The sequence below is a fragment of the Helianthus annuus genome, chromosome 2, assembly GCF_002127325.2.
Source record: "Helianthus annuus cultivar XRQ/B chromosome 2, HanXRQr2.0-SUNRISE, whole genome shotgun sequence".
Lineage (NCBI taxonomy): Eukaryota > Viridiplantae > Streptophyta > Magnoliopsida > Asterales > Asteraceae > Helianthus > Helianthus annuus.
Window position 1 is genome coordinate 155,739,496 of NC_035434.2, and position 17,110 is coordinate 155,756,605.

The window sequence follows — 17,110 nt, forward strand, 5'->3', positions numbered from 1 at the left end:
GAGCTAACTTGGATAGAATACCTACGGCGTCTAACTTGGCGCGTAGGAATATTAATATAGGAGAGGGGTCGTGTCGTTTTTGCGGGGAAATGGAGGAGTCAACAGAACACATCTTCACGGCATGCTTGTATGCGAATGGGTTATGGAGTGGCTTGGTTGCTTGGATGAAGATCCCGCCACTGCTTTTGTTTTCTGTCCAAGACATTCTTCGAAGTGTGGAGGATTTGCCGATATCTACTACTAGGAAGGAGATAATCTATGGCATTTTGATCATTATGTGTTGGAAGATATGGGTGAACCGGAACGAGATAATCTTCAGACAAGGAAAGGCTAACGTTTCTAAGTTAATAGCGGATGTTAAGGCTATTAGCTTTCTTTGGTTTAATAGTAGATCGAAACAGGATAAGGTAGATTGGAACAAATGGTGTATTTTTGATGTAACTTGATGTATTGGTTTGTGGTTATCTCCGGCTTGGAGATAGCCCGGTGTTTGTTTTAATGAAGTTAGCCTTTAAAAAAAAAAAGTTGAATCGGATTTCAATTGTTTTTTTTTTCCTTTTTTCTTTCAAATCTCATTTACTAGTTAATTAACCACTGAACTCTTCAAAAGTGCCTTTCCAAAAAAGAGAAAGAGGGGACTCTTGAAAGATGCTCATTTTTTTTATTTATTCCCTATTTAATAATTAATAATTCACAATTGGAGTAGTTCTTTATTTTCTTTCGTTAACACCTCAACATATATAACCACCAAATTTAATGCCGTCTACTTTTTAATAAGAGTAAATTGTCATTTTAGTCCATGTGGTTTGGTTATTTTTGTCACTTTAATTTAAAATTCAAACTTTTTGCATCTGGGTCCCTGTGGTTTCAGTTTTATTGTCATTTTGGTCCAAAAATGAAATCAGGTCGTATTTGCCTTATAAAATCCTGCTATTTTGTCATTTTCCGCAGGGGCAAAATGATCATTTCTCTTTTATAAATAAATACCATATTTTATAAGACAAATATGACATGATTTACCCCTGAGGAAAATAACAAAATTGCAGGATTTTATAAGACAAATATGATCTGATTTCATTTTTGGACCAAAATGGCAATAAAACTGAAACCACAGGGACCCAGATGCAAAAAGTTTGAGTTTTGGACTAAAGTGGCAAAAATGACAAAACCACAAGGACCAAAATGGCAGTTTACTCTTTTAATAACAAACCCAAATAATATACTTGTTTAAAAACATATCCATACATATTTTAATGAGTTAGAATGCCATTTTAGTCCATGTGGTTTGGGTCATTTTGCCAGTTTAGTCCAAAGGTTTTATTTTTCGCATCTAGGTCCAAAAAGGTTTCATCGTTGTCATTTTGGTCCAACTGACTTAACCTCATCCATATCTGTTAAGTCAGCTAAGAGCATTTTAGTCATTTCATTTTTCTTTTTATTAACCCTTTTATTCTTTATTGTTTTCCCTCTCATTTTGCCGCCATTTCACCCCTATATGGGAATTTAGGGTTACAGAGTTTCTGGTTATACAGGGGTGAAATTGTCACACCCCGAAATATCAGAGCTGGCGTGACTGGACCGGTATCTTCATTGCACAGCGGAAGCAATTAACCTAAGACTTCTAAACGATGAACGCCCGCCAAGTACCGAAATCCCGTGGGTTCTCCTATTCCAACCGTTCCGTAGTTTTGAAAAATGCAACCTGAGAAAGAACATGCGAAAAATCAACATAAAGTTGAGCGAGTTCATAGTTTGTTTTGAAAAGATTTAAAATAAATCTTTTTGATAACCGGTTTTAAAGTTGTTGAGAAAATATAGTAAAATCATTTTCTTGGCATGGTATATGAAAACTGTGAGTCTAGCCCACGAGAGTCTTTATGCATTGCACGAGAGAGAATGGGCCGAGCCCAAAAGAGTATTTGTAAGCAGGACCAACACGTCCTCTTACTTGTACATAAGTTGAAAACATCATCAAAGTTTGTAAGTACATGTATTATGACTTTGCGTCAAATGAATATTAAAAACATTTGAAAGTTATAGTGTTGTAAGTTGGTATGTAAAGCGTCTATGAACATGTTGATCATTAATGTTTCGCGAGGACATTAATAAATGCGACGACATAGGAGGTACTCAACCCGCGTAGGCAAATTTTTAGTGTCGAATCACCTCGACTGGGACACAACAGCACTCTAAGTGGTCACCCATGGACCGTGAGTGGGGCTCGCCCGTACCCATTAGATCTAACCTTTGTTCCTTGGTCCTCAAAAGGATTAATGGCACCTCCGTTACAGCCTATGCTCACATGATCTAAGAGTTCATTCCATAACTTAATCATACCTAAGTTTGACATGTATTTCCCCCCGAAAGTTGTAAACCGAAACGTTGAAAGAAAAGGGGGACATGATCTCACTGAGTTGTCTCGTTTTTCGTACGCAGGCCAACCCAGTCCCGTTGTTGTAACTAGGACATTCTCGTCTCTTGTCATGAAAATCATGCACGTTTCGAAAATACGCAATTGTTTTGTAAAACCGGTAAGTTTAGTATAAATCGTTCGTGAACCATTTGAGTTCATTGAAATCCATTCGTAACATGGTTTAGAAATATGAGTTTTCGTTCATCGAAATGGTGTTTTCTTTTGCAAAAACTTGCATGTCTTTCCACCCCCGAAAACATTTATAAAAATGTAAAACAGGAAAAGTGGGGGTTATGAACTCACCTTGACATTCCTGTGCAAAGCTAGCTTAGCGTGGTTCCGTAGTGTCGTTTCAAGAACGTGAATTAGCTAGCGTGCAACTATGACATTCCTATGAAGGAACACTTATAAGTTTCTAATAAAATGACGTAGTTAAACTACGTGTCCGAGCTCTACCGAATCGTTAACTAAATGATTCTATTAAGGTGCTATCTTGATTTAGAATAACCATTCTATGGTTAATTGATCCCGTTTATAATCGGGATAATACTAAGTCTCGGAAACGATTTAGTTTTCGAGTGTTATAAGATATATATATATATATATATATATATATATTAATATATTTAAATAAAAATATACTTACGGCGTCGTGTTAGTTGTCGCGAATAGAAATACGTAGGTGGATAGCGGTTTGTGTCGTCGTAGTTATCGAAAAATGGAAATAAATATATGTCTACATATCGAAAGCTTAATGTTTGAAATGAATTCAAACATTTGAGTCGCTTTATAGGAATATTCGGACTCTAAATAATTTAAAGTAATATAAATAACTATATTTATATCATAAGATTTCCGAATACTAACGTTTGAAATAAATATAAAAATTATACTTAGTTCTTTAGAAAGTTTAAAGTCGACGTTTAACATAAATATAAACCGTTATATTTCTTTTGTAAAGATATTCGAAATTATTCGAATTTTCGATGTTTTGAAATATAAATAATCATATTCATTTTGTATAAGTAATCGGGTTTCGATGTTTCTAAACGTTGGAAACAAATACAATTGGTTATATTTATTTTATAGAAATCCTCGAGTTTCGTTAAGTAATAAGTCACCAAAATAAATATATTTGTATATGTATCTTATAATAAAAGTTCGGATTTTTTTAAACAAGTGCCGTTTTTATAACAATATACACTTCATGAACCAAGTTTTTAACGAAAATCGGACAGAGTTTCCTCTGTTTTTGGATGATCCCGACAACTAAAGTGTCGATTTATTTTCAAAACTCAATCAATTACTCAACAACGTAACAATATATATAAGATTTTCACCAAAGTATATCAAAGGTAAACTAATATTGATTCGGGTCGAGCTCGGTCGCGTAAACCAACTAAAATCTAAACTAACGTAAACCAGCTCGCTATGTTTAAACTTTACCGCGTCGGGTGTTGACTGGTTTCGACCGGCTGACCAGGTTGACTGTTGACCCGAGTTGACCAGCATTGACTGAGTTGACCCGGTGTTGACCGAGTCGAATCTGATGAACCGTAATCCAAACCCGTGACCAAAACTGAAACATAACTCGAACCACAACCCAATCCCGTCATCACCACTACCATTGTTGCCGTCGCCGGAGCCACCGCCGCCGGCTGCCGCCGTGCGGGATGGTCCGGCTTGTCTGCCGTACATTACGGTGCCCACCACCACCTTGCCATTATCTCCATTTCATCGTCATCCTCATCATCATAAAAGAAAAGAAAGAATGAAAGCATCAGGGGAAGTTTTCGGAGGTAACAGTCTACCGATCAGAGAATCGAAGGAAATGGGTTTCTTACCAGAGAAATTGTGGCTATCGTAGCTAAGAACACCACCTTACCATCTTCAACTTCATCGTCATCGTTTTCATCAGACGACGTCGTCGCCCAATTTCGGTTGCCGGAATGTCAATGGCCGGATCTGCCGGCTCTCTCTCTCTCTCTGACTTCCTCTCTCATGTCCCTCCGTCGCTTGTCAACGCCGTGCGCCGCCACCACACGGTGGTGGCCAGAAGTTTATTCGGGTTAAGGGGTGGAGGTGGGAGGATGGTGTGGTGTGGGGTGCAAGAAGAAACCAACAATCTTAGGCTTAACTAGAAAGCTGATGATTTTTGAGAGTGGAAAAAAAATGGGGGATTCGGTTAGGTTGGACCGATTGGAGGGAATGGGAGGAGGTCCCAAATTGACAAGTCTATTCTATGTACTATTAAAACTTTTGTAATAATTATGGGAAGTATGGTTTTTTTTTTTTTGAACAGCAAACGAAATCATTTTATTCATTAATCAGTGGGTTAACATTGAGTTAACCCATTTTACACCAAGAACAAGTAAACCAAAAACATACATCAGATGCCCATATACCTTAAATCGAAATTGCACCATTTTTCCCACGTAAGATTTGACTCCTTTGCTCGATTCTTTAACCATAAAAACCCCAATACTTTAATCTCCTCCTTGATGTTCCTCGCCATTGGTTGTTTACCGTTAAAAATTGCCTCGTTCCGTGCCCTCCATATGCACCAAAGTGTGGTTTGAATGACCGTGTAGATCGCCGTCTTCCATCTTTTTGATCCTCTAGCATCCTTATGATATTGTAAAGCATCTTTAACGTCGAATAACACAAACCTATGCAACTGGCACCATGTTCGCACGAATTCCCAAACCGATTGTGACAATCCGCAGGAGATAAAAAGATGCTCCGATGTCTCTTGCATTTCTCCGCAGAATTTACACATCAAAGATCCCACCTGTATATTCCTTCTAGCGAGATTCTCCAATGTCGGTAGCCGATCCAAAGCTAATCTCCAGGTAAAAAAATTTACCTTAATAGGGCTCCATTTGTTCCAAGTGCAGCATGTGTCCAAGTCTGTGAAGCTTTTGCTTTGCAATAGTTTCCTTAGGCTTTTTACCGTGAACTCGCCCGACTCCTCTAAACACCATTGCCATTTATCCTCCTGCTCATTCCTGTTAAATGACCGTAACTCGTCCTTAAGATTCCGCAGCTCTGCTGATTCAGCTCCTGTCGCAGGAACCCGCACCCACTGAAGTATGGTTTTTATAATATAAATATATAAAGCATGCAAAAGGGTGTGAACTTGGTTTTCATGATTAAATTGTTGTCTTTTCTTACCCCATACTAGTCCACAGATAAATGGGAAAGAAGTAAAGAAATAAAATTTTTAAAAGGCAATGTGTGTGTCCTCCATAAACACACATGTCTCATCTAATAAACAGTGAGCCAAAATAGAGGTGGGATGTAGACTATGGTTCTGCCATGGAACCAAAAATTGAGGTGGAAGAAGCTGGTAGAGTTGGTAAGTTTTGACTTGACAAGTCTTAGGTCTTGCGTAGTGGGGCGCGGCCAAGGGCCATAGCGCCGCTATGGCGCCGCCCACACCGCCCCCCCCCCCCCCGGCGCTATGAACAAAAAAAAAAAGAAAAGGCGTTAAGTTTTTCGCGGCGCCATGAATGAAGGATTTAAGATTTTTGACCGTTATCAAACGGTCAATTATATAAAAAAAAAATTCAAATTTTTATACTTTTCACACTATAAATACCCTCATTATCTTCCATTTCAATACATTCTCATTCTCATTCTCTATACATTCCCATTTCAATAAATACCCGCATGTACTTTTGTGCTACAAGCATTTGAGAACATTCGGCCTACTCCCCCTCCACGACCCATCTTGCGACGCACCTATATCTTGCGAGATCGTGAAGCCGCGAACGAGCGTTTGATGAAAGACTATTTTGATGCGGCACCGGTTCACGGACCGAATGTTTTTAGACGACGTTTTCGGATGAGCCAAAGGTTATTTTTGCGCATTAATAATGACTTGGAAAATACGTATGATTTCTTTAAGCAAAGAATGGACGCACGAGGATATCTAGGCTTCACCTCAATTCAAAAGGTCACATCCGCCTTACGCGTATTATCATACGGAAACACGTACGACATCAACGACGAGTATTTGAAGATGGCGGAGAAAACAACCCGAGATACCTTGGAACATTTTTGCTATGGTAATTTTTTATTGTCTTTTATTTATTTACTTTTATATATTTATTTTTTCGTAACTTGTTAGTAAAACTTTTGTATATTAAATTATATTTTAGGAATATGCCAGTTATATGGAAAACGTTATTTGAGAAACCCCACTTGGAACGACCTTCAAAAAATATATGAGGTGCATCTAGAAAAGCATGGAATACCCGGCATGATTGGTAGCTTGGATTGTCGTCAATGGCGTTGGTATAATTGTCCAACCGCATGGCGAGGTCAACATACACGGGGTGATCAAAAAGGGCCAACTTTGGTATTACAAGGTGTTGCGTCATACGACCTTTGGGTTTGGTCGGCCTTCTTTGGTGTAGCCGGGTGTTTTAACGATATTAATACGTTAGAGGCTTCACCATTAATCGAGGGCTACATTTCTGGAACTATACCAAAGGCCGGTTTCCATGCAAACGGGAACGATTACGAGCATGGCTACTACTTGGGCGATGGTATCTACCCTTAGTATTCGATTATTGTTAAAACGTTTTCTGAAACTTTCGATGAAAAAAGAAAGTATTTTAAAAAATTACAAGAGTCTTCGAGAAAGGACATCGAGAGGTGTTTTGGGGTTCTACAGCAACGATGGCATTTTATTAGAAATCCTTGTCGCATGTGGCATAAGGATAAAATACGAATGGCCATGTATGCTTGCATCATTTTGCATAATATGATCATTGAGGATGATGGAAAAGCGATATGCCAAAACTATATTCCCGAAGATTTGGTCGAACTACCCCAAGCGACAACGGAAGAGAGACTCGCAAATGCTCAACTACTGCGATCTAGAGAAATACATAACACGTTGAAGGCGGATTTGGTTGAGCATGCTTGGGCGATTCGCCCAATTCGATTAAACAATGATCACGACGAAGATTCCGAGGAAGAAGTGGTTGAGGAATTCGAAGACGGGAACTTTGAAGACGTAGGTTTAGATGCTGGAGAAAACGAAGAGGAAGAAGGAGAGAACGAAGATGACACCGAAGAATAAATTTATTTTTTAGGTGTAATTTATTTTTTAGGTGTATTTTTTTTTTTAGTGTAACTTTTTTTTAATTTTAATGTAGTGTTTTTTATTTAATGAAATGTTTTTTATTTTATAAAACTTATTAATTATTTAAAAAATTGAAAATTAAATTAATTGAGTAATGATTACACAAGGGCTTTATGACTACGGCCTCAAATTGCATAAAGCCCCATAAAGCCCCTTGCTGACGTGGCATGCCACATGGCGCATAACGCCCCTTTGAGGGCTTTATGACTACACATGCCCTTAGATGTCTTAAATCAAGGGAAAAGGGTAAAATAAATATGTCTATTTATAATGTGGCATATAAGAAGGGAAATAGGTGTGGAACCATAAGTTAGATTTAGTGCATAATCTAAACTTATAAATAAATTAAAAAAAACGTAGGTTAGCAAAGTATAAAAGAGGTTTAGTATTGTGGCATTGGTTTATGAGAATAGGATATACATAAAATAAATTCATGATTATATTTAAAATTGTGTGCTATATTTATTTACTAGATTATTAGACTCGTGTACTACACAGGTTTAAGGATATAACTTTATAAATTATTTAAATTTATATTCTCTTCAAAAATTTACATAAGTGAATTTTTTACCATAGATGACGCAATAATTTGTCATGTGTAAAAACCGATTCTTTGACAAACACACCAACTTTACTTAGAAATTATTCTATACTTTTATTTATCGTCATGACAAAACATAAAGCGAGAGAAAACTTTCTTCTTTTCAATTTAAATGGGAGCCTTCTATTTCGCGGTATTAAACGAAATCTAGGGATAAACGTTCAAGTGCAAGTATTAGTTCCGGATAATATGAGTGTCTCAATAACCTGGTCACCCAGTGATAGAACCTGTAGTCGAGTACCATTACATAAACCATTCTTTCGATCAATATTTCTTGATAACGTCACTGGAACACTGAACTTTGGTAATTATCAATGGTTTGGCAAGCCTAAAAATGTAACTCCATTTAGGACATCCAGTGAGTGTAGACTTGCTTCAAAATTATTATGAAGATATTTTATCCTTAAACCCGTTTATTACACGAGTCTAATAACATTAAAAGTGTTTTCAAAGTACGGAAGTAAACCGGTTTTCAAATATCGGATTAACCCATTCTTCACCATTTTTATTATTATAATATAAAATTATAATTTATTTAATAGATGTTTTAAACATATAGTAAAAGAATCATTTTAAAGAATAAGAAGATATTATCACATTGACATTATTTGAAATTGTTTATTATAAGTAGAGTTACTAATAATTAACTATATATTTTAGATAAGTCAAAAGTAAATAATCATTATCTAAGTATTTGTTAGTATTAAGTTGTTAAAGGATTTTTTTATTGTTTTGTATTAATTAATTAATTAATAATAATAGTAGTAGTAAATTGAATGAAAGAATGCCATGTGGCATTAAGTTGGTCTTGTTTTAGTATAAGAATCTCATGTGGCATTAATCATACTTTTTTATTAGTATTAGATATCTAGGGTTTTAGCTTGGTGGGTTTGGGTCCAGGGCCCACAGGTTCAATCCCTGTGTTTTAAATGGCCCGTCAACCCTTGCGGGCCTGCTTTCGAACCCTGAACTGCCCGTAACATCGTAAACTAAAATTTTAGGTTCAACAACATTTAAAATAGTGTCGGTAGTCTTTGTTGTTGCGTTTGATCGTCAGTTGCGTAAAAGCGCGTAAATTGCGTCGTTCACCGTTTCAATCCGTTTTCCGATCCGGTTTCAGCTGCGAACATTCAAATTCGAAAACGAAGCTAAATATATCGTAATATTTTAGTTTTTAAGTGAGTACGCGTGTCTGATGCTTTCGTTTCGTTGTCGGTGCGTTCCTACAGTCGCGTTTTTCGTTCACGTTTGCGTGATGTGGCGTTTGGAAGCACGATAAATCCGCAAACCCAAGTTCATATGTATAAAATATATGTATAAAATTCGTATTGTTCGGCATTATCAGTATTTTGTTTGGTTTTTCAATTCGTAGTCGTTTAACGTTTAACAGGTTTTCCCGTAAACCACCGTTCGCGCACTGTAAAGTCGGGTAGACGTTCCTAGGCACTCCAAAGGCCTAAATTGAGTTAACTCATGCCTTAAACACTATTTATTATCGCCTTAATCGTTTGTTAATCACGCAATTAAGAGGCGTTAATTACCGGTTGTCACAGAAATGGCGGCAAAATGAGAGAGAAAACAATAAAGAATAAAGGGTTAATAAAAAGAAAAATGAAATGACTAAAATGTCCTTGGCTGACTTAACAGATATGGATGGGGTTAAGTCAGTTGAACCAAAATGGTAAAGATGAAACCTTTTTGGACCCAGATGTGAAAAATAAAACCTTTGAACTAAACTGCCAAAATGGCCCAAACCACATGGACTAAAATGGCATTTAACTCTATTTTAATTCAATACTACTTTATAAACTTATATTAACTATTTTTTTTTAAATGTGCATACATAACTAATTTATATATACTCTAATTTCCAACAATGCTATGCAATGTTGCTTGTACTACTTGCTTGGATGATTGTACAGTTGTTTTTAGTAAAACCATGGGTTGGTTTTGGAATTTGGTAACTTGGGTCAGTATTTAAAGCTCATAACCTCTCTCTCTCTCTCTCTCTCTCTCTCTCTCTCTCTCTCTCTCTCAAAAGTCAGGCACTCTTCCTCTCCATCTCAAAAGTTTGAGATCCTTTCATTCTCTCTCTAAAAATCTTCAAACCATCCCATCTCCGCCATTGTTGCGGTTTTTCTTACAACTGATTATGGTCGGTGGTGCTGAAGCGGTGTTGCTGGTAGTCGTTACAGCTCTTTAAGAATGTATATGGTCTGACTGGTTCTTACAACACCGTCATTAGTCACGTGACGCCGTTGCCGGAGTGATGGCAGCGGCCAGTGAAGCGCTCCGGTGGTGGTTATGAGTCCGGTGTGAACAAGTGGTGACAACGATTATTTGTGTCACTATGTTAAATTATTGGTCGGCGATGATGGTGGCCTCCTACATGGCATGGCAACTTCGGTTGCAGCCATGGTGACACTGAGCCGTGCTTTGTTGGGCAATGGCTATGAGAAAGTGTGCATTTGAGCCTGTTTGTTTTGCAACGACTACGATGATCTCTAAATCTAAGTCGAATGGTTTTATTGTTTTGTTTTTTCTTTTATTTGTTTATGACTTTAATGAGTAGGATTGGGAAGTAAAGATGAAGAAAGGTCAACAGATTTGCGGTGATTGTGTTGTTGGTGTTAGCGAAACCGTATAGTGATGTGGCGGTGGTTGTGTGGCGGAACTGTTTGATGATTTGGTGGTGGTGATTGTGTTTGTGGTGGTGGTGGGTGTTGTTATGGTGGGAATTATGAGGCTGTGAAGTTAAAAAGCAAGGCGATAATGCTACTGTTGTATGCTTTGTTATATATGTGAAAACAAAAATAAACAAAATAGACAATATGAAATATGCTATTGAATAGTGGTTAAAATCATATTTAGTTCGCTTGAAAGTAAACCTCAACTTCGTGTAAGTTGTAAATTAGAAATTAACCACACTTGATATTGGATACAATGCACATAATGTTGTTTGTAAACTCCTGGTGGCAATACATGAATATTAAATAGCATTACCCATGTTATATTAATATCCCCCACCCACACGAAGTTCAACTACCAACACAATACTCTGAAAGATAGATGGATCTCTTTTGCCGCTTCAAAAGGTAATTGTGTTTTTTAAAACCCTGGGCTTATAGCTCAGTGGTTATGGGAAATGAGGGAAGACTTCTTGCGTTTGGTCTTGAGTTCGATTCCTGATCCCTCCGTGTTTTACCGGTTCATCATTGCCGTGCCCTCGGGTGGGTGAAGGGTTAGGTTTTTCCCCGAAACTAGTAGCTTGGTGTGCTAGGGACTCCGTGCGTGCAGATTGGGTTGCCATGAGCCTACCTTTCGACCAATGGGTGCCGCGTACGGAGTACCGGCGTTGCTTAAGTTGAACGTTAAAAAAAATTGTGTTTTTTAAACAAAATGTTTAATTACCACATGTAATGATAATAAAAATTATGTGTTGAAAGAACGAAAGAGGAGATGGTCTTGGGAATATGAAGGGTTGATTTGTCCTCCTTAACAAGTCCAATGCTCAAAGGATTCGGTGAGCACACCTCCAAAAGCGCGGTTTAGGAATCAATAGATTTTAATTTAATTTTATTATGTTGTAATCACCTATAAAATATGGATATCCCCACAGTTTGCTACATTGTTTAGGAATCAATAGATTTTAATTTAAGTTTATTATGCTATAATCATCTATAAAACGTACGTAGATATCCCCACAATTTGCCACATAATAAATATTGAAACAAATTTTAGACAATGTATAAAATGGTCATAAGATATGAAAATGAGTACACATAATCACAGCGTTATTTATTCCGATCTTTTCATCTTTGTGTTTATATTAGTAAAATAAATTAATTTTATGATATATAACGACATATGTAATAACAAAATGTGCTACAAATTGTTTCTTACTTTTATCAAAATGTTTGTAACTTCTCTTGTACTCAAGGTACGTACGTGAGTATGGTGTAACAACTTTTATTAATGTGTCATTTTCTACATGCCGTTACGAACGTGTGTGATCAAGCATTAAAAATGTCTTCTTTTAGGGTGTTGGTTGTCGTTGTCGGTAGGTAGTAGCGTGTCATTAAAGTTGTTTGTATGGTTGTTCCCCCGAAGCAACGCGGGGGGAGCTTCCATCTAGTTTATATATTATTAATTTATAACAATGTAGTGCATTAGGGGGTTGTATTTGTTGCATAGTTGTTGTTTTGTGCATATGTATGTAGTATGAAGTGTATCATGTGTTGTAAATTGACATTTGTGTGCAAGTTTGGTTGTAAGTTGTGCTTAAATATTTGTACCTTAATCAAATATAGGTTGTAAGTTGTGCTTAAGTGGTTGTACCTTAATCAAATAATAATGGTTTCATTACCTTACCAAATTCAATATGTTTTGCATGCATGTATGGTTGTAAATTGTGCTTAAGTGGTTGTACCTTGATCAAATAATGGTTTCATTATCTTACCATATTTAATTGGTTTCATCCATTCAAAGTTGTTTTGTTTTATTTGTAAATTATTATTATTTATAATAATCTAATTAATTTAGTCAAAATCTTGTATAAATATAATTTGCAACATATTGATGCAATGGTTGTTGTAATGTATGCATTATGGTTTGTGAAGTGGTAATGACACATATTATATATAGATTACGATGAACCTGTCAAACGGGAAAAAATAGACGCGGGTTCATCGTAACGCGCGAGTCCTAGATCAACTTAGTTATTTTATTTTATGTATTACGTTTCGGTTTAATTTCTTCGCATTAACACCACAACTTCAGTGTCGGTGGTCGCTGACAGTAGTGTGGCATTAGTGCTCGCCCCCGCCGCAACGCAGGGTGTGTTTAATGTTAGAAAAAATAACCACTGCTTGAAACCACTGATCAGTTTGATAAACTACTGATCAGTCTGTCTAACTACTGATGAACTTAACTACTGGTCAGTTAAAGCACTGATCAGTCTAACCGCTGATCAACCACTGTCGGTTGAAGCAGTGGCAAGTTGAAACAGAACCACTGATGAGAACAGCGGTTAGAGAAGATTGCAAATAGAAGTAAAAAGAAACAGTAAACGATTTAACCGGGCTTGTGTTTGACACAATTCCCTTAAACAGATTCGCCGTCTGTTCCCAGGGTACGCCGGTTCGAAACAGCACCGAGCGCTGCCGGACTTGAACACTTGCCTGAAAAATAAACCGGAGAATGCTGCAGAGAGATCGAGAGAAGAGATTGTATTTCGGTGTGTCTAACTGTGTTGGTCTGCATTGGGTTTTATAGGCACAGATCATAACTGATTCTGGCCTCATCATTGCAGAGAATTAAAGCTAGTCAGTTTCAAAACTTATGCCTCATCATTGCAGAGAATTAACTCACATAATGGCTCAGCGGTTTCGAAACTGAATAGTATAATGGTTCTCATTAAAACTGAAAATCATTTCAGTTAAAGACCCATTAAGACCAACCGTTTTAAAGACTAAAAAATAATTAGTCAGTCTCGAGTGCAAAAACTGTCTCCCGCGAGCCCGGGTTTTCGGAGCTGCATTCGTGTCCGCAGGACGTGCGGGCGTACACGAGTTCAACTAAATCCGGTTCCATTTTTTGCACCCCCCCCCCTGCGTGCGCGCGGGTAGGACTTGTGGTAAAACATGTCATAAGACTTCAAAGGCTTCATTAAGGTTTCTCCTTATATATAGCCTATCTTTTCTCTCCCACACCGATGTGGGACAAATTGAATTACCAACTTGAGACTTTCATTCACACTAAACTTCCAACAATCCCCCACATGAATGGAGGTCGATCTCAGAACAACATAATTCCTTGTTACATTTCAGCAGTTGAGTTTTGCATACGATAGGTAGGTGTTACCCTTTGAACCTTCGCTCATGAAATGCACTTAGCCCACTAGCTCTGAGTAGAACTCGATGTCTTTGAACTCGTCTGCCGTTTGTGTAGACGACAATGCACTTCACACAAGACTCTCCCTGACAAAGTCAAGTCCTCATAGTTATGTTCGTTATGGTCATGAACATGATGCCTGGTTCTGCGAGAGCCATTAGGTATTGTGCCCCAACAATACCCTTCGAAGCGACCCCACTTCTCTCTCACATAGGTGATTCACTATGTATGTTTACTTTAGTCGAATCATTAAAAGCCATAGGCTTAGCCTCACACTTGTCACTTTTAGGAATGGACTAGGAAGTTTATAAATCTTTATAATAAACTACCTTATTAAAACGTAGGGTTATCCCCCCACAGTGACCTTACTTATTCATACAATTAGGTTTTCCTATTGAACTCAATTCTTGGGATCTCCAGTCTATTGAGTTAGGTTTCCATCATATGAACTTCATTTTCCAAGGGCTTCAGTCCCATTCCCATGGACGACTTCTGTACTAACTCTCTACTTAGGCCTTTTGTCAGCGGATCCGCAATATTATCCTTTGACCTCACGTAGTCAACAGTGATAATTCCTGTAGAGATTAGTTGTCGTATCGTATTATGTCTACGTCTGATATGTCTGTTCCTACCATTATACATTGTGCTACGAGCTCTGCCAAGTGCCGATTGGCTATCACAATGTATACAAATGGCCGTTGCCGGCTTAGGCCATCTTGGTATATCCTCAACAAATTGACGTAGCCATTCTGCCTCTTCACCTGCTTTATCTAAAGCGATGAACTCAGATTCCATCGTGGATCTAGCAATAACCGTTTGTTTTGATGATTTCCACGATATCGCTGCACCTCCAAGTGTGAATACATACCCACTTGTTGCTCTGGAATCATTCGTGTCAGATATCCAATTTGCATCACAGTGTCCTTCTATAACTGCTGGATATCTGTTATAATGCAACCCGTATTCTCGAGTGTATCTTAAGTAACGAAGCAACCGAGTGATACAGTTCCAATGCATTGAACTTGGGTTGCTTGTGTATCTACTTAGCTTGCTCACAGCAAATGCTATGTCTGGTCGAGTACAACTCATAAGATACATCAAGCTACCAATAATTCTTGAGTATTCCAACTGGTTTACGGGTTCACCTCTATTCTTGGCTAGATGTTGACTTGTGTCAAGTGGAGTTCTAGCTTCATTAGAGTCATTTGCATTGAACTTCTCAAGAATTTTGTCCACATAGTGGGATTGACTTAAAACAAGTCCATTCTGGGTTCGCGTGATTTTGACCCCCAAAATCACATCCGCCAAACCCATGTCTTTCATGTCAAATTTTGCTTTTAGCATGTTCTTTGTAGATTTTATGATTTTGTCATCGCTTCCAGCAATGAGCATATCATCTACATATAGACACAAAATGACATATCCATCAGATGTGTCCTTCACATACACACACTTTCTTTTCTTGCCCAATAGCTGTGAAGCCTTCGGGTTGCTCCATGTAGATTTCTTCCTCTAGAATTCCATTCAAGAAAGCTGTTTTCACATCCATTTGGTGTACTTCCAAATTTCTAATGGCGGCAATGGCAAGCACCAACCTGATGGATGTTATTCGTGTAACTGGCGAATATGTGTCAAAGTAATCTAAACCTTCTCGTTGTTTATATCCTTTGATCACCAACCTTGCTTTGTACTTATCGATGGTTCCATCTGGTTTCATCTTCTTCTTGAAGATCCATCGATATCCTAGTGGTTTACATCCTTGAGGAAGATCCACTAGTTCCCAGGTATGGTTCTGTAAGATAGAGTCTATCTCACTTTTGATTGCCTCCCTCCACTGAGGTCCTTCTGAGGAATGTACCGCTTGTTGGTACGTTTGAGGTTCATCTTCTACCATATAGGTAAGAAACTCAGGTCCAAAGGATTTTTCAGTCCTTTGTCGTTTACTTTTCCTGATTTCAACTTCCTCAGTCTTAGATTGTTCTCGAGGTTCATCGTTTTCAACTTCACCCTCGGGAACAAGTTCCTCAACCGGTCTAGAAGAACTCGGTTCACTTTTATCTAAGCATGGGAACACATGTTCAAACCATGATGCATCCTTAGATTCAATTATGGTGCCTTTGCATATTCCAGGGTTCTTGGAATCATGCACAATAAAACGATAAGGACCATAAGGACGGGTGTATCCTATAAATACACAATCCACCGTTTTGGGACCTATTAGTAGCCGCTTAGGTGGTGTGACCACCACCTTAGCTAGACACCCCCACACTTTCAAGGATTTATATGGTGCTTTCTTTCCCGTCCATAATTCGTATGGCGTTACATCCTTTTTCTTATTGGGTATCATGTTCAACACATAATTTGCCGATAAGATTGCTTCCCCCCACATGTTTTGGTTTACACCGGAGCTTATCATCATGGCATTCATCATTTCTTTCAAGGTACGATTTTTTCGTTCCGCTATGCCATTTGATTGAGGGGAGTAAGGAGCTGTGAGTTCGTGGATGATTCCACTTTTTGCACATACGTCAATAAAAGGTGAAACATATTCACCTCCTCGGTCGCTCCTTACAATTTTGATTTTCCGATTTAGTTGATTCTCAACTTCGGCTTTAAACAAGATAAACTTGTCAATAGCCTCGTCCTTACTCTTAAGTAAGTACACATAGCAATACCTTGTACTATCATCAATGAACGTGATGAAGTACTTGTTCCCACCACGAGTAGGAATTGCTTTTAGATCACACACATCAGTGTGGATCATCTCGAGGGGTTCGGTGAATCGTTCCACCTTTTTGAATGACGATTTCGTTTGTTTTGCTTCTACGCAAGTTTCACATTTATTAATTGAGTCGATATCGAATGTTGGTATGCAATCAAGTTTGATTAAACGACGAATGGAATTATAATTTACGTGACCTAGTCTACCATGCCATAAATTAGAAGACTCAATCAAATAAGTAGAACTAGTAGCGTTTTCTTTCATTGCATTCACGACAATTACATTCAGTTTAAACATTCCATTGAGGGCATAGCCCTTACCAACATA

The 17,110-nt window shown here is 37.8% G+C and overlaps 1 protein-coding gene and 1 long non-coding RNA gene across 2 annotated transcripts; both read right to left on the minus strand.

The window, feature by feature from the left end:
- Positions 1-1,412: 1,412 nt before the first annotated feature.
- On the minus strand, positions 1,413-4,651 carry LOC110925153. The gene is made up of 3 exons (XR_002584449.2): positions 3,860-4,651; positions 2,717-2,804; positions 1,413-1,702 (listed from the first exon to the last, which is right to left on the minus strand). It is a non-coding gene; the product is annotated as an uncharacterized LOC110925153 (long non-coding RNA).
- A 151-nt stretch (positions 4,652-4,802) lies between these two features.
- Positions 4,803-5,403, minus strand: LOC110898846. Its single transcript, XM_022145696.1, has 2 exons — positions 5,367-5,403; positions 4,803-5,254 (listed from the first exon to the last, which is right to left on the minus strand). Exons 1-2 carry the CDS (start codon positions 5,401-5,403, stop codon positions 4,803-4,805), a joined length of 489 nt encoding a protein of 162 aa, XP_022001388.1.
- Positions 5,404-17,110: the final 11,707 nt, after the last annotated feature.